This window comes from Solanum dulcamara, chromosome 7 (assembly GCF_947179165.1).
Source record: "Solanum dulcamara chromosome 7, daSolDulc1.2, whole genome shotgun sequence".
NCBI classification, from domain to species: Eukaryota; Viridiplantae; Streptophyta; class Magnoliopsida; order Solanales; family Solanaceae; genus Solanum; species Solanum dulcamara.
The window spans coordinates 2,362,826-2,388,970 of record NC_077243.1 but is presented as its reverse complement, the minus strand read 5'-3'; the positions used below and the strand labels follow the sequence as shown (position 1 = coordinate 2,388,970).

The following is a 26,145-nucleotide window of genomic DNA, read 5'->3' as shown; positions in this document are numbered from 1 at the left end:
ACTTGAACGAATTTGTTGGACATCTATTTCACCCTTCTTTTGAAGATCATGAGTGAAAAAGAATTTTGGTGAAATATGTTTTGTTCTGTCTCCTTTGATGTATCCTCCCTTCAGTTGAGCTATACATGCAGCATTGTCTTCATACAATATTGTTGGAGCGTCTTTTGTCAAAGAAAGACCACATGTTTCTTGAATGTGTTCAGTTATTGATCTTAACCAAACACATTCTCGACTTGCTTCATGAATGGCTATTATCTCTGCATGATTTGAGGAAGTGGCAACCATAGTTTGCTTTGTTGAACGCCATGATATAGCTGTACCACCACATGTAAATAAATAGCCTGTTTGCGATCGACCTTTATGGGGATCAGATAAATATCCCGCATCTGCATAACCAATCAATTGTGACGTGAATTCATTTGAGTAAAACAATCCCATATCAATGGTACCTCGAAGGTATCTGAATATATGCTTAATTCCATTCCAGTGTCTGCGTGTTGGTGAAGAACTAAATCTTGCTAACAAGTTTACTGAGAAAGCTATATCTGGTCTAGAATTGTTGGCAAGATACATTAATGCACCAATTGCACTAAGGTATGGTATTTCAGCACCAATAAGTTCTTCATCATTTTCATAAGGCCGAAACGGATCTGTATTAATATCAAGAGATCTCACAACCATTGGAGTACTCAATGGGTGTGCTTTATCCATATAAAATCTCTTTAAAATATTTTCAGTATATGTTGACTGATGGACAAATATCCCATTTGTAAAATGTTCAATTTGTAGACCAAGACAAAATTTTGTCTTTCCAAGATCTTTCATTTCAAACTCCTTTTTCAGGCATTTTACTGCCTTTGAAAGTTCTTCTGGAGTTCCAATAATATTTAAATCATCAACATATACTGCTATTATGACAAATTCAGATCCAGACCTTCTCATAAAGACACAAGGGCAAATTGGATCATTTTTATATCCTTCTTTTAGCAAATATTCGCTAAGACGATTGTACCACATTCGCCCTGATTGTTTCAACCCGTACAAGGATTTTTGAAGTTTTATTGAGCAATTTTCTCGAGAATCCTTGTATGCTTCAGGCACTTTGAACCCTTCGGGAATTTTCATAAAAATGTCGTGGTCCAATGAGCCATATAAATAGGCAGTGACCACGTCCATTAACTGCATTTCAAGCTTTTCATGAACTGCCAAATTCATTAGATACCTGAAAGTAATTGCATCCACCACAGGGGAATATGTTTCCATATAGTCAATGCCAGGTCTTTGCGAAAAACCTTGGGCTACAAGTCGTGCTTTATATCTTACGACTTCACCCTTTTCATTTCGTTTACGCACAAAAACCCATTTGTGCCCTACTGGCTTGACACCTTCAGGTGTTCGAACTATTGATCCGAAAACTTCACGTCTTTCAAGTGAAGTTAACTCTGCTTGAATTGCATCCTTCCATCTTGGCCAATAATTTCTCTGTCTGCATTCATCGACAGATTTTGGTTCAAGATCCTTATCTTGTTGCATTATTTCAATGGCAACATTATAAGCAAAAATATTATCGACCACAATATTATTTCGGTTCCACCGTTTTCCTATCGAGACATAACTTATTGAGATTTCTTCATTCTCATTATTTTCAGGTACTTGGACCTCCTCGGTGGTATCACCATTTGTTGTGTCTCTGGGCTCTTCTTGAGCACTCGCCTCCAAATTATGATCATCTTGATCATTCATTCCTTTCCTTTTTCGAGGATTTTTATCTTTGGAACCAAATGGTCTTCCACGTTTTAAGCGTGGTCTAGATTCATTTGCCTGAATAAGTTGTCCTACCGGGACATCAACTCGAACTTGAGCATTAGCAGCTGGGATATGCGATTTAGTAACCCGTGGAAGGTTAGTAAATGCATCCGGCAGTTGATTTGCAATATTCTGCAAATAAATCATCTTTTGAACTTCTTGCTCACATTGATTTGTTCGAGGATCTAAATGAGATAGTGACAATGAATTCCAATCTATCTCATTTTTCATCTGCTTATGTTCTCCCCCTAATGTTGGGTATACTGATTCATCAAAATGACAATCAGCAAATCTTGCCGTAAATAAATCTCCAGTCATAGGTTCCAGATATTTTATAATAGAAGGAGATTCATACCCAACATATATTCCCAACCTTCTTTGGGGACCCATCTTTGTGCGATGCGGTGGAGCAATTGGGACATATACCGCACACCCAAATATTCTAAGATGGGATATATTTGGCTCCCTTCCAAACGCCAACTGTAATGGGGAAAATTCATGATAATTTGTTGGCCTTACGCGCACAAGTGCTGCTGCATGCAAAATAGCATGCCCCCATACTGAAATAGGAAGTTTTGTCCTCATTAGCAATGGTCTAGCTATCCATTGGAGGCGTTTAATCAATGATTCCGCTAGACCATTTTGTGTATGTACATGAGCGACCGGATGCTCAACTTTTATTCCAATCGACATACAATAATCATTAAATGATTGAGATGTGAACTCACCAGCATTATCAAGACGAATTGTCTTTATTGCATAATCTGGAAATTGTGCTCTTAACCTTATAATTTGAGCTAACAATCTCGCAAAAGCCATGTTGCGAGTTGATAATAAGCACACATGTGACCATCTTGTAGATGCATCTATCAAGACCATATAATATTTAAATGGTCCACATGAAGGGTGAATTGGCCCACATATATCACCCTATATACGTTCCAGAAACGCAGGGGATTCAATCCCAACCTTAGTTGCTGATGGTTTGATAATCAGTTTTCCTTGGGAACAAGCAACACAATAGAATTCCTTAGATTGAAGAATTTTCTGATTCTTCAAAGTGTGCCCATGTGAATTCTCAATAATTCTGCGCATCATATTATAACCGGGATGGCCCAACCGGTCATGTCAAATGATAAAATCATTAGAATCAGTAAACCTTTTGTTTACAATGGCATATGATTCAACAGTACCAATATTTGTATGGTACAACCCAGAAGAAAGTGCAGGTAATTTTTCGTGCACAATTTTCTTCTCCATATTTATTGTAGTAATATAAAGGTATTCAACCTTTCCTTCATTTGCAGTCTCAATATGATAGCCATTTTGACGAATAACCTTGAAACTTAACAAGTTTCTTTGAGACTTACTACAATATAATGCATTATCAATTACCAATATCGTTCCTCCAGGTAGTAATAAGACCGCTTTTCCAGAGCCTTCAATTAATTTTGTACTACCAGATATTGTATTGACATAGGCCTTTTTCATAATCAAATGACAAAAATATTTCCTTTCTTTTAATATCGTATGAGTTGTGGCACTATCCAAAATGCACATATCTCCATTATTCATCTTGAATCCAATTGAACACTGATAAATTTATTTATCTTCATAAAATAAAAATGCATTGTAAGAAATAAAATAAGTAACAATTTTGCTAGTAAAACATAAGTCCCTTTTTTTTTAAAAAAAGTTAAATTATGGTAATTTAGAATTTTAAAAATTATATGATTCAATTATGATGAATGTTACAATAATTTAGTTTATTGAATTATATACTTATTAACCTTAAATAAATATTATACACAAGTATTAAAAACAAATATAAAATATTATAAAACATTAATATAATATTATTCATCATGTATAGATAATTTGTTTATTGACAAAAATAATACAATCATTATACATTATTAATGTCTAAAATATTAACAAGAATAAACAGTTAGTATAATGACATTAAATATGGTGAATATTATTTTTAGTAACAATATGATATTAAGATTAAATAATAGCATACTAATATTAATTAATTACAATATTGTAAAATATCACAATGTAATAAACAATATACAATTATCATAAAAATGTGACCTTGATTATTTTTTTTTTTTCAAATACATAAACGTAAAAACACAATAATTCAAAGTACATGATAACATATTGAAAAACATGAAATTAAACATCAATTAAGATCCTTGAAAAAATCTTCAACCTCCAAATGAGTAATATCATTGAGGTCATTAAAATCATCATCCCTTAAGGCCAGATTTGCTTCAATATTATCATTATTCAAAGGCCTTGCCTCAATATTATTTTCGAACGCCAAGTGTGACTCTATCCGAGCATTAGAAGAAGAGGCACCACCTCTATTTGCCTTTCTTTTAAAAGAATTTTGATAAAGTCTTACAAAATGCTCAGGCGTCCGACATTCATTTTTTCAGTGGCCTTTCATGCCACAACGATGACAGTTACTTTTTGAAGGGCCATTTTGAGAACTGATATTGTTCTCCCTTTTATGTTGACCACCACCACGACGATTATTATATCGTCCTCTGTCATTGCCACGCCCACGCACATTATTGTGACCTTGATATTTATTATGTCTTCTTTCAGACTGGCCATGTGCTTTTATCATATTTGCCTCCGGTAACGGAGCAGTTCCAGTGGGACGGGCTTCATGATTTTTCATTAAAAGGGCATTATGTTGTTCAGCCACCAGAAGGCATGATATCAATTCAGAATATTTTTTAAAACCCTTTTCACGGTATTGCTGCTGTAATATTACATTAGAGGCATGAAAAGTAGTTAGTGTCTTTTCTAACATGTCCTCATCATTTATATTTTCCCCACATAATTTTAATTGGGAAGTTATTCTAAATACAACAGAATTATACTCAATTACGGTTTTAAAATCTTGAAACCGTAAGTGCATCCACTCATAACGAGCCCTTGGCAATACCGTTGCCCTGAGGTGGTCATACCTCCCTTTTAAGTCTTTCCATAATTCAAGTGGATCTTTCACTGTCAAGTATTCTATTTTTAGGCTTTCATCTAGATGATGACGAAGGAAAATCATAGCCTTTGCTTTATCCTGACTTGATGTTGTATTTCCTTCAATTATAGCATCACCAAGACCCTTAGCGGTAAGGTGAATTTCAGCATCAAGTACCCATGACAAATAATTTTTACCAGAAATATCAAGTACCACAAATTCCAATTTTGACAAGTTTGACATGATGAAAATTAATTTGAAAGTAACAAAGATAACTTAAAAATTAAATTTCTTTAGTAGATATACCTGATATAGAAGTTAATTTTCTGAAAAATTAGAGCTTCGTGCTGATAACGTGTTATGAATTAACTAACTTGACAATTTTATAAAGAAAGAAGAACAAGAGAATATGTATATAGAAAGTGTTAATAGAGAGAGTAGTAATATAGAGAGAGTAATAGCAATTCTTTCTTTTATGTGTTTTGTGTGTTTTTACATTGAAGTTTAAGGCTATATTTATAGCCATATTTACAAGTGGAGGAAAATATTAATGGGCATTTTACCCACTTAAAAAGTAAATGGACTATCCACCATTTTAAGTGGACAACCATTTTACTTGGTTGATATTACTTGGTTGATAATATATATATATATATATATATATAGCGATGCAAATTCTACAAGACAAGCACAATACCAATATCAAGATAATGGGATAATCAAGGGCAATAACAACACAACTATAATGGCAACATTCTAACCCTGCTATCCTTCTACTCTTACTAGCCTTCTATCCTAATACGCGACCTCCACTCTTTCCTGTCTAAGGTAATGTTCTTGGTGATACAGAGGTTCTCCACATCCTGTCTAATCATCCCTACCCCTCCGCATAGCCCTCAAATCGAACTGCCCGCACCCCTAAAATTTTATCAATTAATAGAGGTAAAATGATAAACTCAAAATTTGATAATTAATAAAAAACTTAGGAATATCTTATATATTTGTGGGTGATGATGTAACTAATGTAACAAGACAATTTTGTCATTTTATAAGGATTTGTTTATAAGAAAAAACTAGTGAAAATTGTGGGTCTCTTCGAGACTAAATATCGAGACTTTCGATGAACGCCTCATCGTTTTCATTAATTATTCTCAGAGACGAAAATGCCCTTTTCCCATAAGAAAAACATTTTGTAAATTAACCACCAGAATTAGTCCTGCGTCGTCTGTGAAATTGCTCTCTGGAACCGCCAGCTGAGATTCTCAATTTTTCCGGCACATCTCTTTGCCATTGAAATTCAGCTGAAATTCGTCCTATTAGAATATGGCTAGACAAACCCTAGCTTCATCAGCATCCTCGTCCATCGGTGATCTACCGCCACAGGAAGATGCTTGGCTCAGTACATACTATAAATTACTTCCTCCGTGGCAGTCTCTTGCTTCATCTCATCAGGTGTATATCACTATCTGTATTTTAATTTTTTTATCCATCTTCCTTTTCTGCTCGTTATATGCTTGGCTTATAGTTGAGTCACATCAAATGAGTTCTGCTCAATGCTGTGAGTGATGATAAGGTTAAGCCCGCCTAGCGAAGTAAGACACTTCTTATGTTCTAGTTGTTACTTACTTGTGTATGTTCTAGTAAGGGATGAAAAATGAAAAGGTACTCAGAATAGGCGTTGATGTTCTCGCTACAATGCTAATGTATTGCTAGTTTGCTTTGAACTAGCTGCAATAATCAAGCTTATTGCTTCAAAGCATCTTATTAGGGAATGGACTCAGTCATTCTATAGAAACCTTTACACTCTGTTTGTATGGTTGTTACGTAATGTTTCATAATGTATTGTATTGTGTTGTACTCTATTGTTTTAATGAATACAAATTTGGATAAATTGTATCGTTCTCCATCATTTTATAATGTCACACATCGACAATTTGAATGATAAACTTATAAGAAAAGTAGGATACGAGGTATGTTGAACTTTTATGAAAATGTAGGGTAAATGATAAAATAAGATTATTAAATAATAAGTAAAGATAAAATGAGAAGAATATATTAAGATAACAACACGATCACATCAATCTATCATTACACAAAATGAGACTTTTTGTCATTACCTAATGATGGATTTAAACTATACTATACAATACAATTTAAATAACAATCAAAATAAATATTGTATTTAAAACTAACAATACAATACAACGGGTAACAACCATCCAAAAAGGTGTAATTAATGACTATGTAGTGTGTGTTTCTTTGTAGAAATTATATGTATTTATAGCTCATTTAATTATTTTTTTGATAACCGTGTGTCTGGGCCAACTTGCGTACATGTCAACTAATTCCATACCCACTTGCTACTTTCCACCAACACATGTAACTCTGTCCGCCAAGGCTTGGATGGGAAGAAATCACATAATGTTTTTGCATAAATGAACTTGAGACCTCATGGTTCTCAATCCACTTTTTTATGGGAAATATTGTTATCTACATCTACAGAGGTTTTGAAAAAACCATGTTAATGTGTTCCCCTTGTCCTTTTTCCTTTCTGAGACCCCAGGATGGGTGAAAGATGAATTAAGGAGGATTACGTTTGATGTATTATTTACCGACTTTTATCTCCCACTAATATGTTTCCATTGCTTGCTTGTTTTCACAGTCTGCCATTCCAATTTCAATATCAAGAGTTAATCAGGTAGATGCAGCAAGATTGGACATTGAAATGTCCGCCATGCTAAAGGAACAGTTGGTTAAGGTCTTCTCTTTGATGAAGGTACGTGTAATGTAACCTGCCAACTTATAAGGGACTCACCTCACCTCTTCATTATTTGTGTTCTGATAATAATTTGATATACATTTAATTTCCTTTTGTTTCTTCCCTTTTGGATCAGCCAGGAATGCTTTTTCAATATGAGCCAGAACTTGATGCTTTCTTGGAGTTCCTTATCTGGCGTTTTTCTATCTGGGTTGATAAGCCTACACCGGGTAATGCTCTAATGAATTTGAGGTATAGAGATGAACGTGCGGTTGAAGTGAGAGGAAAAGGTTAGATAGCGTCTCTTACTTAATCCTTTTGTCACTTTGTGTAAGTTGCTACTAACAAACTCTTCTTTTATTTACTGTTCAAGACGAAAAAAGTTGCTCTTACTAAGATCCTTTTTTTCTATATTAATCAGCTGGATACTATGTTGTTATTTAAGCTAATTCACTATTTTCTTCAACTTCTGGTGTTGAAATTGTTCAAACTTGAGACATTTAATGTTGCTAGTTCCTGGGAATTGGGACGCGGTGAGAATAGTTGCAGCAAAACTTATTAAATACTTAAGGTTAGCATTCAGGCATTCACTTTGATTTGAGACTGAGTTCATGGTTGATGGCATGAATTGAAACTTTTTCTTTATTCTTTTTTACTATTTAAAAGAGTTCTATCTCTTGCATTCAGACCCTTTTAACCAGATAATGGTATCACCTCACTTGTAACATATTCCTTCTTTCATGGTAATATCTGAAGGCATTCAAGTCCACATTATCACCATCCGTGGACTCGCTCTCATCGATTACTTAAGATAGCTTGAGATATGTGAGACCTGTAAATTTTTACTTTTGTATAAATGATCCAATATTCAGTAATTTTGGGAAGTCCAAATAGTATTTAGCAAATATTCAGGATTATATGAAGGGACTTGAGGGATTGGCTTGAAAATCTTGCTTGTCTTAACTTCTACTTGAAGTTGCTAGTGTTGATAGCTTGACTTAATTGAATTTCATTTTTGATCTTGTGCCTCCTTGCATCAGCATTCATAGTTCCAACCATAGTTTTGCTTTTCTGCATATGTTAGTTCGAACAGGATTGGAGGGGCCTGGTATTACAGTTGCTCAGAAGATATTGTACTGTGTCGCTACTGTTGGTGGGCAATATATGTTGGCTCGTCTTCAATCATTTTCTGCTTTTCGAAGATGGGGCGACTCTGAGCAGGTATAGTCCTCTTCCTCACTCATCTCACTTGTTTGTTTACATGTATGTTCGATTAATTGTAAGTACACTCTTTGCTGCTCTCTGTATTGAGATAAGTAGAAGTAATATGTCGTGCATTTGGTATAATGAAATTTGGTAGAACTCCCTTTAGAAGGAAAGCAGAGCTCATTTATAACTATTTGCTGAAGTTGAGGAAGCATGAAGGCTCAATGTCATAAAAAGATTAACTTTTTCCTGCTTCTGAAGCCACATAAATTTGAATGGTTCAATTTTAAATCTTATGTTGATATGTTGTCTATTCAAATTTGGTCATCCAAAATAGATTTTTTATTTGGTAATAACTGTGAAATTACCATTGATGAAAAAAGAATACGCAAAAAGAGCTCCTAGGACTAAAGGAAGACCACCTTCTAGGATGGATGCTCCCTGTTACATAGGCCTCACAGAAAACAAAGACACAGCATCACCACTACATACAAATTCTATGAAAATAAATCCCTACATTTCTGTGCTCTCTTTGAACTCTATATCACTCCTACTCTAATCCTCATATCTTTCTGTATCTGTTCTGTGACAAAACTGCTATATACTATTGTGTTCCTGAAGATTCTCCAATTATTAGCTTGCCAAATGCTGTAGATCATAACACTCCATAGAGCAGTATTAGCTTCTTCTTCATATTTGTCCTATGCTTCCTCTGAATCCATTGTATATGCTATACATCAGCTTGGTCTTATGCTGTGAGACATTGTATAACTCAACTCCACTTATTTACTAGCATAAGACAGGTGCAAACTGTAAAGCAGTCTCCCAGCATAAGGCAGGTGTAAACTGTAAAGCAGTCTCCCAGCATTAGAAGATGTTTAGAATAAACAGTGTTGATTCTTGCTGTTATCTTCTCCACAAGCTGATGACAATCCATTTTGTTCCATTTCTGGGATGATAGAGGCAACCCAAGATATCTAATAGGGAGGGTCCTTACTGAGAATCTTGTATAGGCCAATATCTCTTCCTTCTGTGCATCTTCCACACCTGCCAGGAAAATGTTAGTTTTGTCCACATTAGCATGCAATCCAGTGACACTGCTGAAATGACCCATAGCCTCCATGACCTTCCTGATAGACTTGATATCTCTCTTTGAGAATTGTTGCAGTGGTTATTTTATGATTCAAATTTGAACAGGTAAAATAGTAACTATCAAGTGTCAATTGTACGATTTATCCTTGATTTGTTAATCTTGTGTCTTCTTCAGAGGTCCTTGGCACGCCGAGCATGGTTATTAATACAACGGATGGAAGGGATCTATAAAGCAGCATCTTTCAGTAATCTACTTCTTTTTCTTTATACAGGAAGGTACATCTCTAATTGTAAATACTTTTTGCTTCTTATTTCTTTCGAAAGCATGCTCGCAATTCTTTTACACTTTTCTCTGGTTGTGCAGTCCTTTCTTATCTCTTAGAAAGATGCCTGACATGCCTACCAAATAAAAGAAAATAAAAGAATTGACGAACTCCTATAGCAGCTGCATTATGCCATACTACTGCTTTAATAAAGAAAGAGATGAACTTATGCTACTTGAATCAGTGGATCATCTCTTATTGCATCGTCTAGTGGCTAACAGACTGTGGAGAGTAGTTCTTAATTGGTTTCGGGTGATTCCAAACACAGTGAAGGAGGCATTACATACCTGGGCTTACAGGAGGGAGAGAGAAGTCCTAGGGCATGGAATGTTACCCCGCTAGCAGTTATGTTGTTATTTGGAGAAAGAAATAGGAGAGCTTTTGAAGGGGTTGAACAAGATATTGCAAAATAAACTTTTGTTTCGAGTTTTCTTTTGGTGTTCACACGAGACCCAATTTGTATAGAAGATTGAGTCTCCTTTTTGAGAATCATATGTTGATTTAGGTTCTCTCTTTTGGTATACAGCTTGTATACAGGGGTTATCCCCAAGTGTTAATAAAATTACTTACCTTAACAAAAAAAAATCAGTGCACTTGCTTAGCAATGGACATGCATGGAAAAAAAAAATAGCAGAGCTGCAAGGCTGTGTGGGGCTTTATCATCTGTGTTAGCTGGATTGTGTTATTGGCTGCCAACTAAGTCGAGCCAAGTCTTTGGTTAAAAATTGTTAATGGACATTTTTGAAATTGTTCTGTCCAATGAAACCAAATATTTTTCTGGGACAGCTTTGTTGTCCAGGAACAGGGAGAGACAGAATATTGAGGTGATTCCACGATAACTCTTAGTTAATGATGACGTTCCAAGGATCCTTCACCTCACACAGAGGAAAACGTAAAATGGCAAAACAAAGAACTCAAAATAAAGAAGGTAAAAAGACTTGAAGTTAGAAAATTTAGTGACATTCTTGGTAGAAGGTTCCGTGCATAGGTTTATTTCTGTGAGGGTCTTGTACATATGACATTTTAAAAAGGGTCTAATTGTTGAGCGTGTTTCCTACATGTGCTGCCTGCTATGAGTGTTCTGTATATTGACCTTTAGATTGACTGGAATTAAGAATATAATACCGAAGTTGGAAAATGTCCCCTGAAATTTGCTCTTCTGGTAATAGCATTATGCATGATGTGTGGTAAGGCGCACTGCGCACATCCCTGTTTTGAGCCTTGCCGCAGACAAAAGCATGATAGTTAAGTGGAGGGTAGAAAATCTAGATGCATTGCTGGTAGCAGGGCTTAACTGTTGAACATACTCGATCATTGAATGCTGTAAGGATGCTGTACATGAGACCTTCTGAAAATGGTTTAACTGTTAAACAGGGGTTGACTGCTACAAGTGTCCAGTACATATGGTCTTCAGATTGACTGGAATTAAGAATATAACTTGCTATGTATTTTGGGATTTACTGGTTACTCTACATGTATCAATGACATGCAGGTATAGGAATCTCATTGAAAGAGCTTTAAGAGCCAGGCTTGTTTATAGCAGCCCAAATATGAACAGAGCCGTGAGCTTCGAGTACATGAATCGCCAATTGGTGTGGAATGAATTCTCGGTAATTTTCCATCCATTAGCAGAGTGTTGCAGATTTTATATGGTCATTCCTGAAGAGGGAATATTGATGACGAATTATCTGATTATCTGTGTCTGCAATTTTGCTATCAATCATCTGTTAGGAAAGAGGTCCTTAACCTTATAAAAAAAAAAGGAAGGGCCCAGAAAGAACATCACTTTGCTTTTGTACTTGCTGCCAAAGGGCTAACAGATCTTGTTTTCCAACTTGTGTCAGTCTTATTTTGTTGGCGGGTATGGGTATGGGGATGGAGCTCGAAGTTGGTCTTCTGACGTAAAAACTTATAGTTAATTGTTTGGTATTTTATTTTGTTGACAAGTGCATCTGTTTAGCAAACAATACGGATGGAAGTATGTTCTTTTGTTATCTTTTTCTGACAAACGAATGAATGTACATCATCAACTGTTCTGATATGCAGGAATTGCTGCTCTTGGTTCTTCCCCTTCTCAATTCATCATCTGTCAAGACTTTTCTTCATCCATTCTCAAAGGATAAATTTTCAGACTCTTCAGTGGATGACACTTTGTGCCCAATCTGTCAAGGAAAGCCAACCATTCAATTTTTAGCTATCCCTTGTCAGCACAGGTACATGTATTGCATGCTTACAATTTTACAGTAGAATGGCGATACAATGTATCTTTCAAATGTTTATGCATTTAGTAGGAACTCTATTATATCGAAACTTAATCAAACTATGAATTGAAGTTTTAAGAATTAGTTGAATTCACTGAAATTGGAGAACAACAATCTTATGCTTATGTAGTCATATCGTATATATGGAGTCGTGGGCTGTACATAGGTGTAACTTTGTAGATTGCAAAGAAGAGAAGCCTTGAGACTCGAAACTATATTAAACACATCAGGGCTGTTTAGAAAAATATTTTATTTTTTCAGAGCCTCGTATCCTCCTGTATCTTTTAAATGAACTTCACATCCAGTGTTTTATAGACACCGATGGCATCAAATTTTAGAGCTAGTTAAATTTTTAATTCAAGAAGTGAAACTAGAAGAGTACTTTACCTTACCAATTCATTTTCAAATAGATTCAGGACTTTACCATCAAATGGATCAAAAGGTGGGGAAAATGGCACATCGGGATAGATCTGATACCTATAAGAACTACCTAATAGAACTCAGTAGTCGCTTACAAACTAAGTTTAGATGAGGTAACTCGAATATCTATGGTAGTCAGTGAACTATTAAGGCATTGTAACTGTAGATATTGCAGAGGGGAGATCTTGCTTGTGCATTCATCTTGTAATCCATTTGGGTTGACGTCATTCATGTGTCGATTTCTTGCTTTAGTGTTAGTAACTGTTGTTCATGTGAGTTTTATGTATGTTCACCATACAGCTACTGTTACTACTGTCTTCAAACACGGTGCTCCGCTTCTCAGTCTTTTCGTTGCCTCCGATGTGGCGAATCGATTGCTGCTATGCAAAGACATGGTGGTTCGGTCAACAACATTAGTCAGATACAATAATTCTTGTGAAAGGTGAAATGAAATGACGGGAAAGGCAAGCTTCATTCAAACTATGGATCAAAAGTTGTCAAAGATAACACAGAAATAGAACTAGGAATCAAGATTCCTTGATAAAGCGACTTGTTCTGCTTTATTGAGTGCATTCATTTGTTAAAGTTCTTATCTTTTGTAATGTAGCTTTACTTTCCTATAATCTCATTTATATGTCTATCTTGAAGATTCTATTAAAAGTTTGATCAGTCACAGGTCACAATTAATTCAATTTTTTATCAGATGGCTCAAGTAGCCCTTTTTTAGCTTTGCTCAGGGTAACTTGCTAGTTAAAAGAAAAGGTGAAAAAGAAAGGTAAGAGCAATTTTTCATTTCCTTACTGTTACAAATTGCAAGCCAGTGTGCTGTGGTTTGAATCTGCGTGTAAAGTTGTCAAATATAATACTTTTAACTGAGAATTGATAGCTAGCTAAATTTACCAGTTGCTGTTTCTGTAGCAAAAGTTTTTAACGGTTGAAGTTTTGAGCAACAAAAGTTCATCATAACGTGTGATTTCGTGGGGCTTGTATTTCACTAATCCTTATCTTTTTGTTTTGTTTAGCCTCCTCTTTCTATGGCCTTATAGGTGAGTGAATGAATCGAAATTATGAGTGGTCTTGAATTTTTAACCTGTCCCATTTGCAACCTTTCAAGATCAAATGTTAAACTTGAAGTTTTGCCCATGGAAAAAGTAAGGTCAAAAGTACAAAATCGCCTAATTCGAAGGCTGTAAATCACCCAATGAATTGCATTGAAGGTAAGACCTCTCTCTTTCAGCATCATAGTTCCTTTTTTAGGTTGGGTCTACATGGTCAAAAAAGCTCAAATAAAAACAACACTTGTCCATGAATATATATAGCAGTCTGAGCTCGAACGCAAGTTAGGATAAAAAGGCTGCTTTAATTATTGGAATTATGTTATAGATTCAATAAGACCCATAATTGGATCTGAATTTGCCTTACCTGCTATGGTTACTAAGACCAATATTTGAAATTAGTCTGTAAAACTCAATTAAAAGTGAAAAAGAAAGGCTTCATATGAATCCTTGAACAAACAGCTGAGAATGGGAATAAAATTTGGTAATGTTGGTAAATGGATGGGTCAGTGGGATCCAGATAGGCCAAAGAGGACAGCACAAAGTAGTTGATCAGTACTGCAACGTACACAAGAACAACCCAGACACATGTCAATTTATGCGCGGTGTGGAATGAGAATTTTCACAAAATAATTCAAAATTTGAATAAGTAAACACACTAATTAGCTAGAGATTCGACATCTACTATATATATAAAATAATTTAAGTCATGTATAAATAATATATTTTTCCGTTGAAGAAAACTCAATAAATCCTTAACTACAAGCTGGTTCCTCCTTTATTCATGATTTGAAATTTATGAGTTTTTATCTCAAGTTAATATATAGTAATAATACATGAATTAATACACAATAATATATAACTCAATTCACTATCAAATATTTAATAGAATTCTTAAATTCACGTGAATTCATATATTAGATGGTAGATCCGCCCCTATTCCCAAATGGGCAAACACCAAAACGATGGCCACCATAGGGATATATACTTTTAATTATCCATATGCACACACATATACAGCAGGGCAAACGCACGCGCAGAATTGCTTTTGGTTGGTTAATTCAATTTTTCTAAATTTATATACTGCACTAAGTTTCACTTGCATATCAAGTTGCAAAAATATCATGTTTTAATTGTGTAAAGATTACATAATAGACTTTACTATCAACTAAAACAAATGGTAAAATTTGACCTGATGATATATAGTAACTTTTTGTACTATCAAATTAAGATGGCCTAATAAGTAAATAGAAAAAAAAACCCTGCAATAATATTAAGCTAGTATAAGAAATACAATATGAGTTAATTAATTAATCATTACTTGGGAAAAGAGCACGCTATCCTTTATTAGAATCTATAAAAATATAGCTAAGTTAGAGAAAAATAACAATCCCAAAGTTACCACCCCAAATTAAGGAATTAAAACCCCACGAGCATTTGTTTTTTTTATGGCCTGAAAACACTCCCCCACTTTCCCTTTTCTTGCCCCACCCTTTAACAATAAAGCTAAAGCAAAAAAATTAAAAACACAAAGAAGAATATACTCCCCTTCTTTTCCATTTATGTTACATAATTTGAATCCCATCCAAGTTTTTTTAAAAATGAAAAATATGCTTTATTAATTATTTGTGTGGAGATAAATTTTAAATATGTTATAACATTTGTATATCAGAAGCAAAGTCATAACAAAACCTGATAACTTAGGTCCAACAATAAACAAAATAAGAGAAATGATTCAGGGGACAATTTCAAATATATACAATAAACTAATTAGTTTACAACAAATATAACCATGTTTTATTTACATACAAAAATAGTCAAAATCATAGCAAATATACAGTGGATATACATTATGATACACTCAAAAACTAAATATAGCTTGACTATACATGATATACACTGACTATACATGCCTATACAACGAATGACCATTTTTTTGATAATTATTTTGATTGAATGGCCACTGAGTGTAATTTGCCCACGATTTAGTGTATCTATATATGTAAAATTTTGGGTCGATAATAAACTTCCTCATTAAGAATAAAATGAGAAGTGTAAAAATATTTGTTTCGACATTTAAGTACGTTGGTCTTGTTAAAACACACTAAAAAAATAAGTGTGTCACATAAATAAAAGAAGTAGCCAGAGAGGGCAAAACAAAAAATTAAAAAGCATCAAAGCAATTGTCAACCCCACAAGTAAGAAACACTACCAAGTAAATATAAGGCTAGTACTTTGGTTGAAAAGGACATATTGGTTTATTGAACCTCTTATAAGAAAAGCAAAAACAAGGCTGAAAGCTTCAACAAAGTTTCGTTTTGGTGCTCTCACAAGGAAAGAAGACAGACAAAGCTAGCTACCTAAAAAGAAAGAAAGAAAGAAAAAAATCATTGAAAAGGATTTATTTTTTTCCTTCTTCTTCTTCTTTCTTTATATTGTGTGGCTCTTAATTACATTAAAGTAAGAAAACAATAATACTATATAGTATATATGATGTGTTATTCAGAATAATCCTTCTTGATGGCTGGAAACCCTAGTAATAATTGGTGGAACAATATGATGATGAACACAAGCATGCATCCACATGAATCTCATGAGCTTTCTTCTTCTTCTACAACGACGAATCAACATTTTTATGGATCTTCAATTTTTTTGGCTGATAATAATCCAAGTCAAGATCATTTACCTCGTTCGTGGAGCCAGCTACTTCTGTAAAATCTCCTTCTCTCTCTTTTTTTTTTTTTTTTGCTTATACGAAACTGTATACAGTCAACTTGAGACTGAATTGTTGTAGTAATTATAGTGAGTTTGTGTAGAGGGTTCAAACATTGGCAGTTTTTGTGTATTTGCAAATATTGTGCCAAAAGCTTTACTCATGGAACTTTTACATTTATCAATCTTCAAAGGCTCAATTACTTTTCTATTTCCAAAAAATAAATTAAATCATGCTATGAGTTTTTAGTTTTTGGGTTTTATAGAGAGACATGAACATTATAAGTTGTCTCGTCAATCAATTTTGTTATTGATGTCTTCTTCTTCGTCCTTTTTCTATTATAACCAGAGCTCTAAAGAAGAAAAAGATTTTAAACAAGGTCTACACGCAGAATGTGGTTAAAAGTCCATAATAGAGTTCAGTCCAACCAAAACAACTACTAAATTGGTTATCTTTAACCATAAGAATTTCAGATTAACCTAGTAGAAAAAAAAGAAGTGAAAAATCATCACAAAATAAACTATAGTTCCTTTAATTTTCATTTCTATCAATTGGAATTTATATGAATTATGTGTTAACTAATATTAATTACTTGTTCCTTTTTAATTATATTGCAGGTCTGGATTATCTTGTGATCAAGAAAAATCTGATATAAGTGATCATTTTCAACATCAATACAAGAAGCTGGAGAACTGGGAAGAAATCCAAAATTTGAATTCCATCCATAATAATAATAATATTAATATTAATAGTCCATCTAATTCAAGTTTTAGGGTTCCTATTTTTGATGTAAAATCAGAAGTAGTGGGCCAAGGACTGTATAGTAACTACCATCAAGATTTGTCACCAGCTAGCTCTTGTGTTACCACTAATTTAAACCATAATAATATTTTCAACTTCTCATCATCTCCTGCTAATAAAATTACCAGCAGTAACAAAGTGGTTGAAGCCAAGAATCCAGACCATTCATCTGAGGTAAGTTAAAAAACAAATTACTTTTAAAAAAAATTGCTTTTTTTTTATCTTTCATATCATTGATTTTTCATAAAGTCAATAAGTACAATATCAGTAATATTCCAAAAGGAAAAGGTGATTTTATGATTAATAAACGCCAAATAATCCATGATTAGCCTAACTAATTTTAGTCATAGTAAAATTTAGATTCATGGGTATTTTTTTCACTCAAGTGAATTTTCACGCGTGATAGTAGTCCAGTTACTAATTATGTACCGTATTTGTTAAGACATTTACTTTTAATGATCTAATAAGTGATCTGATAATTGTGTGAAAACCTTTTTACATCTTTTTAGTATGTTTTGCCTAATCTGTTTTTTTTTTCTGTTTTGTTTTTTCTTACCATTATTAATTAATTTCTCTACTGCATGAAATAAAGCGCAACAGCACAAGAAGTGGTGGGGTAACTAAGAAGGCTAGAGTTCAGCATTCTTCAGCTCAACCCTCTCTAAAGGCAATTCTCTCTTTCATATACAGTCAAATCTCTATGTAACCATATTTATCTATAATTTTATTTTATGAAATAATTACGGATCTGAATCATTCGATCATCTAATTTAAAAAATATAATATATATACATATTGATAGTGTATATATATATATATATATATATATATATATATATATATATATATATATATATATATATAGTATACTTCAGTCATATTGATAAACTATAGTTGATCGAAAACTTGATCATTCAGTAAAATGTTAATATAATAGAAAATAATGACTAGAGAAATTAAATCTGATGGTATATACCTCAAATCTTTAGTTCTAATTAAATCAATACTTACTTTTTTTTTGTCTTTTGTTTTTTCACCTGATATCCAAAAATAGTAAATCATCATTATTAATTTAATTTGTTTATATTCGGAAGTGCAGGTGAGAAAAGAGAAACTAGGAGATAGGATAACAGCACTCCACCAACTTGTTTCTCCATTTGGAAAGGTAAAGTTAATTGAGTTTAACATTTAATATATTATGTGGTCATCTTTACCAATTGTTTCTTGTCTTATTTTTTTAAGATTATAGATATCATATTTCAAGACACGTAAATATCATTTAAATGGCCTTGATATTATAAAGAAAATTTACAATGTCGTATATAACTTAAATTCAAATAAATGAAACATGATACGTAGCAAGTCAATTGAACTCATAATTTTGAATACCTTTGTCAAAACCTACTAAAATTATTATAATTTCAATTTATTGCTAAAAATCATAAGAATTGAATGGAATATATTTAAATCATGAATTCATCTTTTTGTACGGTATTTTAATTCTTGTTACTTAGCCTCTTTCCCATGCTAATATAAGGAAGGCCAGGAAATTAAAGAACATTTTGACTGAAATATATACTACAAATATAATTGTAGTGTGAATTTAGTAGTAGTAGTTTATGATGATGAAACCAATAAAAGGAGATTACTAAAAGAGCACTTTAATTTAGCTTTAAAAAATAGCCATCTTTAAAGTTATATTTGTGCAGAAAAGAAGAAGTGATAGGCATGGGTATATATGTTTCTCTTTTGCAGACTGACACAGCCTCCGTCTTGTCAGAAGCCATTGGTTACATCAGATTCCTTCAGGCACAAATTCAGGTTACTTCTCTTCATCCATTTCACAAAACCTAATTTCTTCTGATATTATTATAATTATGGTGTTCGAGTCATCTTGCACAATAGTTTTATAGGGTACTTGCTATCTTGTGTCAACACATGTATCAGATAACGATCTACTGACTAAGAGTCTATTTGGATGATCTTATCGATCACTTATGATTTATAAATTAAAAGTCATAAGTTTTTGACTTATACTATCTTTCTTATTTTGGCTTAAAAATTAGTGTTTAAAACACATTTTATTTTACTCAAATAATATAAAATTATTTAAAAATTATTTTGGCTGAAAACACCTAAAATAAGTCAATTTAAAAACATGCTCTAAGTTTGAATAAATGGAAAGAAATGACTTACTGTAATATTTTTGCATTCAACTAAAATTTGAACATGAGATATCATGATTCGTATCCCGCTTCATTAACTTTTATTTTCACATCTCATTCGTATCCCGCTTCATTAAAATTCTCTAGCTTTAAAACGTTCAGTGAAATTTTCTCATTGACATAAAACTGTTATGATGACATATTTATGACTATAAATCTTAATGGTACTAATTTGATAGTCAGTCAAATACCATCATATGAAATGAAATAACATAACGGAATAAATAGTAGTAGGAGTATTTTTTTCTTTTCCTTGAGTAGCAGCTTTAATTTTGAGTGGTGCACTAAAATATACAGGCATTGAGCTCTCCATACATGGGCAATGTAGCAGGAAGCATGGGTCACACTCACCAACAATCTTCTGTAAGAGCTAAGCACTTCTTTTTTTCCTTCACATTTTCCAATAATTTACCAATATTCTCTTCTTTCACATCCATCAAACACGTGCATGTGACTAATCATATATTGGATTAATTAACATGAATAATAAATTTCTTTCATGAATTCAAGGAAATAAAATATACATATATATACTACTTAGTTGTTTAATTAATTTACTCCACAAAGTAGTAGATGCTTTATTGGATCCCTAACAAAAAAAAAGCTAGCTTTGAGATCGAGGCTAGCTTTAATTTGCATTATTAGTAGTAAAGCAGATTAATCAGAGTATATATCATCAAAATTTCTATTCAAACAAGAAGTTGTGTCCTATATAAGGTGCAAAATTAAAGTTGCCAACTTTATGAACTCATACAATAATTCAACTTCTAGATTTGAGCTACATATATGCTCTCATGAAATTAGTCCCACCTGTTTGATCAATCAATGGGAGTTAGAATTTTGAATTTATAAGTTTTGAGTAAATTATTTGAATACTAGTAAGCAGAACAGCAGTTTCGCCCCGGAATTAGTTTGAATATGTTAGTTTCTTTTCATCTTAGTTTGTGCATGGTAATTACCAGCATTGTGATCAAATATCTTTTTCCTTCATCATTTTGCATATATATAGTTTCTTACAATATAGTTTAATTTGGAAATAAAAATATTTCAGGATTTGAGGAGTAGAGGGTTGTGTTTGGTTCCTATATCTTGTACACAACATGTTGGAAGTGACAATAACAATACTGTTGGAGATTACTGGGCTCCAGCTCTAGGAGGAGGAGGATATTTATAATATTAATTAATGTAACAATTAGTTTTCCATAATATACTGATGTTGATTATGATGATGATATTATATAACATCAGAAGCGGTCACTCTCAATAAGTTGGTTAGGGTTGACTGTTGCTGATGCTATATGTTATATATTTTGCATTTCTAATTAAATAGGAAGGAACAAGGATAAAAGTGTTATTGTATGGTCCAATAATATTGCCATATTTTATTTCATGAATGATCATAAATTAAGCTTGTATAAGCTAGTTTGTAAGTGTTGTATATACATTAATTAGAGTGATCATTTAGCTTAACTGATTTAAAGTAGCTATATATATTGGTGTTGAAACTGATTATATATATAGAGAGAGAGAAATAATTACGTGTTTAAATTAAAGTGTTCACATTACTTTAAAAAGTCATTAGAGTTGTTTCGATGGAAAATGAGTGACAAAAACAGCTGGATAATCTCTATTTCTAATAGTGTGGAAGTGGATAATAAGCATTTAAGTTTGATATAACTCAAAGCTAACCTAAACACTGATGCATATGCTTGCTGCAAACCTTTTTTTTTTTAAAGTTAATTCATTCACCCAGACTTTGTCCTCTCGTGGTGATGAAGAGTTTGGCGTAGACGCCTACTTCTTAATACAGGCTGCAAACTCAAATGTCATATATATATATACACATTTATGATTTAGGTAAATTTAAAAGGCAAAATATATAAATATGCTCTTAACTTGACCTCAGCTGATAATCACGACATCTAATTTTGCACAAGTAGGCACTTTAACTATCCAAAACTTGAATAAATAGACACATTCGTCCTACATGACATACTACATGAAAATTTTGTGTCCTACGTGTATTATGTCACGTAGGACAAGTGTTTCTACTTGTTTAATTTTATACAAGTTTAAGTGTCTACTTGTGCACACTCAAAGTTGAAGGATATAAATGTCAGTTCAAATCAAATTAAATGACATATTTATGTATTATGTCAATTTAAAATGAAGGTAAACTTTGAAATTACTGCGATAAAGGACTGACAACTCATTGAATTGTTAAGAGTTGACTTTTGTGTTTGATATTTTGAGTTAAACAGAAGCTAAGTACTTAACGCTTTCCATAATTAAACAGTAAATGATAATTGGATACTAATTTGGTGTGAAAAATAATATGTTCATTGGGCTCGTACATCTCTTGTTTGAAAGTAAATTAGGTAAATGAGTTTAACTTAATTATTTCACCAATTAATGTTCTTATAACAAATTAACGAATGTCTCACTTTTTTTAAAATTTCGTATGAACTTATAATACGTATAAATAATAGTGAACAACAAAAACTATGATAACATACCAAGAGGTGTGAGGATGATAGAGTATACGTAGACCTTATTCTTTCTCGTGGATGTAGAGAGGTTATTTCATCAGGCTCTTGGCTTGAGTACAACAAATCAAAGTAGGTATATTTGAAAAGGTAAAACGATAGTGATAAAGAAAATATATCAACTAGTAAAAAAAATAATAGCAATAACAAAACAATGTGATAACCGAATTAATAACAGTGAAAACAAAAGAAAACTCTTGACTCTAAAATCTATCCTAATAAAATTTTGTTTACAAAAGAAGTGACGAAAATCTGAAATAAAGTTATTTAGACTATAATTGTGTGATTATCTGAAGATTATTTTTTTTGGAACAAGCAGAATTTGTGCAAGGAAGGAGTATAGCAGAGAATGTGCTACTAGTGCAAGAAATCATTGCTGAATTAGAAAGAGAGGAAAGCCACCGAATCTAATTATAAAACTGGATATGATGAAAGTTTAGGACAGGGTAGAATGGATATTCATGACTAAGGTATTATGAAGAATAGGTTTGGGGGGAAGAATTATTGATATGGTATTCAGACTAATCAGTAACAACTGGTACTCGATTCTGCTAAATGGACAACCAAAGGGATTCTTTAAATCTTCTAGAGGACTTAAACAGGGTGATCTTCTCTCACCTACCCTGTTTATATTGGCAGCTAAAGTTGTGTCTAGATCCCTAAATGTTCTTATGGAGAAGAAAGACTTTTAGAGGTTTGAAATGCCAAGAGGTAGTCTTAAAGTAAATCATTTAGCATTTGCAGATGATATGATTATAATGTGCAAGGCAAAAGTGAGAACAATGAAGATGATTACAGATACTTTGAAGAGATATGAAGATACTTCTGGAAAGAAAATAAACAAGAAAAATAGTGTTACTTATATGCCTAATTCTGTAGTAGGAGGAGAAGCAGTAATAGTTGAGGTAGCAACAGGAATCCTAAGAAAGAAATTCCCTTTAACTTATTTGGGATGTCCTATATTCTATAAAAGGAAGCAGGAAGCATATTATCAGCGGATTTTACAAAGGATTGGTTCAAAAATTCAGACATGGAAAGAAAAATTACTATCCTATGGAGGAAGAGTTATTCTAATAAAACATGTGCTCCAAAGCACTCCCATTCATTACATGTCAGACATGAATCCTCCCATGAATGTACTAAATCAAGCTCAAAAATTGATGGCATAATTTTTTTGGAGCAGTTGTGTTGGAGAGAGTGGAAGACATTAAATAAAGTGGAGCAATTTATGTTTGCCGAAGAAGGAAGGGGAACTAGGATTCAGACTAATGGAAGATGTATCAATGGCCCTATTTTGCAAATTATGGTGGAATTTTCAAACAAAGCCATCACTATGGAGTGAGTATATGAGGAATAAGTACTGTCAAAAGGAGCATGCAAATGAAGTGGTGTGGAGAATAGAAAATGAAGGATCACAGGTGTGAAAAAAAATGCTACAGGCCAGAGACCTTATTGAGCATCAAATCTTTTGACTTCTAAGAAAGGGATCAGCATCAGTGTGACATGATAACTGGATGAGAATGGGAAACTTGTACACCATTATAAGAGAAGACTATGAATGGGAAGACAATTACAAAAGAGTTGATGAATTAGTAAAGAGAGAAAAATGAGACATAGAGGCCGTTTGAATTGGCTTATAAGCTGTTTTCAGCTTTTTTGATTGTTTGGCTGGCTAACTTAAAGCCATTTTGTGCTTAAAATAAGTCCCAATAAATAGTTGGGTTTATTTGGATAAACTTATTTTAAGCAGTTTATAATTTGAAAACAGCTTATAAGTCAAAAAAAAAGTTGGCTTGCACCTATTTTTATTTTAAACTTATAAGCAGTTTTTAACTTATAAGCTACTTAAAAATAAGTCAATTCAAACAGGATAATTGAAGTTTTCAATGATATACTACCACAGGAGTTAGTAGAGCAAATGACTCATAATATTCAACCTTCCAAATAAATGATTGAGTCAGATAAGTCAGTATGGATGATGGACAATAAAGAAACATTTTCTGTGAAATCAGCTTGGCAGTTTATAAGGCGTAAAGAAGGAGAAAACAAATTTACAAGTGAATTTGGAGGAAAGGCATCCCTTTTAAAGTGGAATTCACAATATGGAGATTATGGAAATTCAAATTACTTATAGATGAAAAGTGAGAAGATGAGGACTGGAAGGTCCATCTAGGTGCTGGCGTTGTGAAAGACCTACTCAGGAGACACTTGTTCATGTGTTCCTAGAATCTTTTTTAGCTAATGGGACTTGATCCTATTTTTGTTTTTTTGCAGGTTTTAACAGTGAAGGACTGCACCTAAGGGAAGTGATAATGCTATGATGGGAAAGAGATGTTAAAAGAGCAATGAAACCATACTATCGAGCTATCCCTGGCTTTATAATATGGAAACTTTGGAAAAGGCGGAATAGAATGAAACATGAGGGAAAGAAGACATCAATTCATAAAGTAATTCATAATATTAACAGGAGCATTTTCATGATGCTACAAATGAGGAAGCCTAATATGAAATGTCCTAGTATTGGCCAGCTATGATTAAAGAATTGGAAGGTTACAGTCTCAAAATGAAGGTAACAAGAGTATTGTGAAATTTTTCACCAGTAGATTGACTAAAATACAGTACAGATGGGGCTTCCAGGAGAAATCCAGGTATAAGCTTCTATGCCTTTTGTTTGAGGAATGAAAGAGGGAATTTACTGTATGCAGAGGGAGCTACTATTGAAAATACCACTAACTCAGTAGCAGAGGCGAAAGCGATTCTAGAAACATGTAAACATAGCAGGCAGGAGAAGCACAATAATATAATCATTCAAACGGATTCTATGCTATTGTACAAGATTCTAGAAGGAAAATGGTCATGTTCCTGGATAATCACAAAGATGGTGACAGAAATCAAAACATGCATACAGGACAAACAATATACATTCCAGCAGCATTCTTGGGGAAGGAAATCAACTAGCAAACTACTTGACAAATATTGCAACTGATAAAGAAGGGTACAACTACAAAAATTTCAGCAATTTCGAAGTAGCAGGAAGAAATATCATTAATAGTGATCAACTAAAATGTCCTTGTTTGAGAGTAACTCCAACAAAGGGATAGAGGGGATAGAAATGTTCAAAGTGTTAGGTATTTGTTTTTTATTGTTTGTTTATTTCTTTCCTAGTCGATTGGGCCATGTAGGGAATGAGTTTTGTCCGAGGTGGTGTAAGGTGTTGTTTTATACTCATTACTTCATTAATAAAATATCAAAATTTAACCAAAAAAAGGTGTGATTATCAAAAAATTAACCATCGTTTAACTCTCCAAATTAAGAATAATATAGATTTGTATCACCTTTCCCTTCATGATGATATCATCATATAATAATTATCGTGAAAAGAATAATACATTTTTCTTTTGCTTAAAAAATATCTATTTATTTATTTATTTAAAAAAAATGAATAGACACTAATTTATATGTTATGTCGTATTGTCGTACGAAAGGGGAGGGATCTACTATTTGAATATGGGATATGCATAGGTCATTCCACTATCATTTTCCCACTAGCAAAAAGAGAAATTGATTAATAAAAGAAGAGGAATTAATGCAAAAAGTGATGAGACTAGTGTTGTACTATTGTTCCAATGTCAAACCAAAATTTACTTCCTATCAATAATAAATATCAAGTAATTTTATCTATTAAAATAAATATAGATAAAAAAAAAAGATTAATTTGCTAAGTTTAAAATCTCATAATTCTAATCCACTTCATTTATCACGAGGTCATACCTTTTAATACTGGTAGGAAGCAATTTTACTCTCAAATTAAAACTTTCTAAAGCAAATGTAAATTAATAGAATTCAAATATAGAACGAAAAATAAAATAGAAATTAAAAAAAGTAATAAATTAAGATAAATGTGGCTAAATAGAAGTCAAAACAATCATCGATTCATGATC

The 26,145-nt window shown here is 32.9% G+C and overlaps 2 protein-coding genes across 2 annotated transcripts; both read left to right on the top strand.

The window, feature by feature from the left end:
• The first annotated feature begins 5,915 nt into the window (after positions 1-5,915).
• Positions 5,916-13,551, top strand: LOC129895201 (peroxisome biogenesis protein 2-like). The gene is made up of 8 exons (XM_055970882.1): positions 5,916-6,256; positions 7,467-7,580; positions 7,699-7,852; positions 8,647-8,783; positions 10,036-10,136; positions 11,676-11,793; positions 12,230-12,396; positions 13,165-13,551. Exons 1-8 carry the CDS (start codon positions 6,128-6,130, stop codon positions 13,292-13,294), a joined length of 1,050 nt encoding a protein of 349 aa, XP_055826857.1. The 5' UTR covers positions 5,916-6,127; the 3' UTR covers positions 13,295-13,551.
• Positions 13,552-16,218: 2,667 nt separating this feature from the next.
• Positions 16,219-21,078, top strand: LOC129895150 (transcription factor bHLH68-like). Its single transcript, XM_055970812.1, has 7 exons — positions 16,219-16,630; positions 17,250-17,607; positions 18,026-18,100; positions 18,533-18,598; positions 19,189-19,254; positions 19,956-20,021; positions 20,710-21,078. The coding sequence occupies exons 1-7, from the start codon at positions 16,440-16,442 to the stop codon at positions 20,830-20,832; spliced, it is 945 nt and encodes a 314-aa protein (XP_055826787.1). The 5' UTR covers positions 16,219-16,439; the 3' UTR covers positions 20,833-21,078.
• The last annotated feature ends 5,067 nt before the right edge of the window (positions 21,079-26,145 follow it).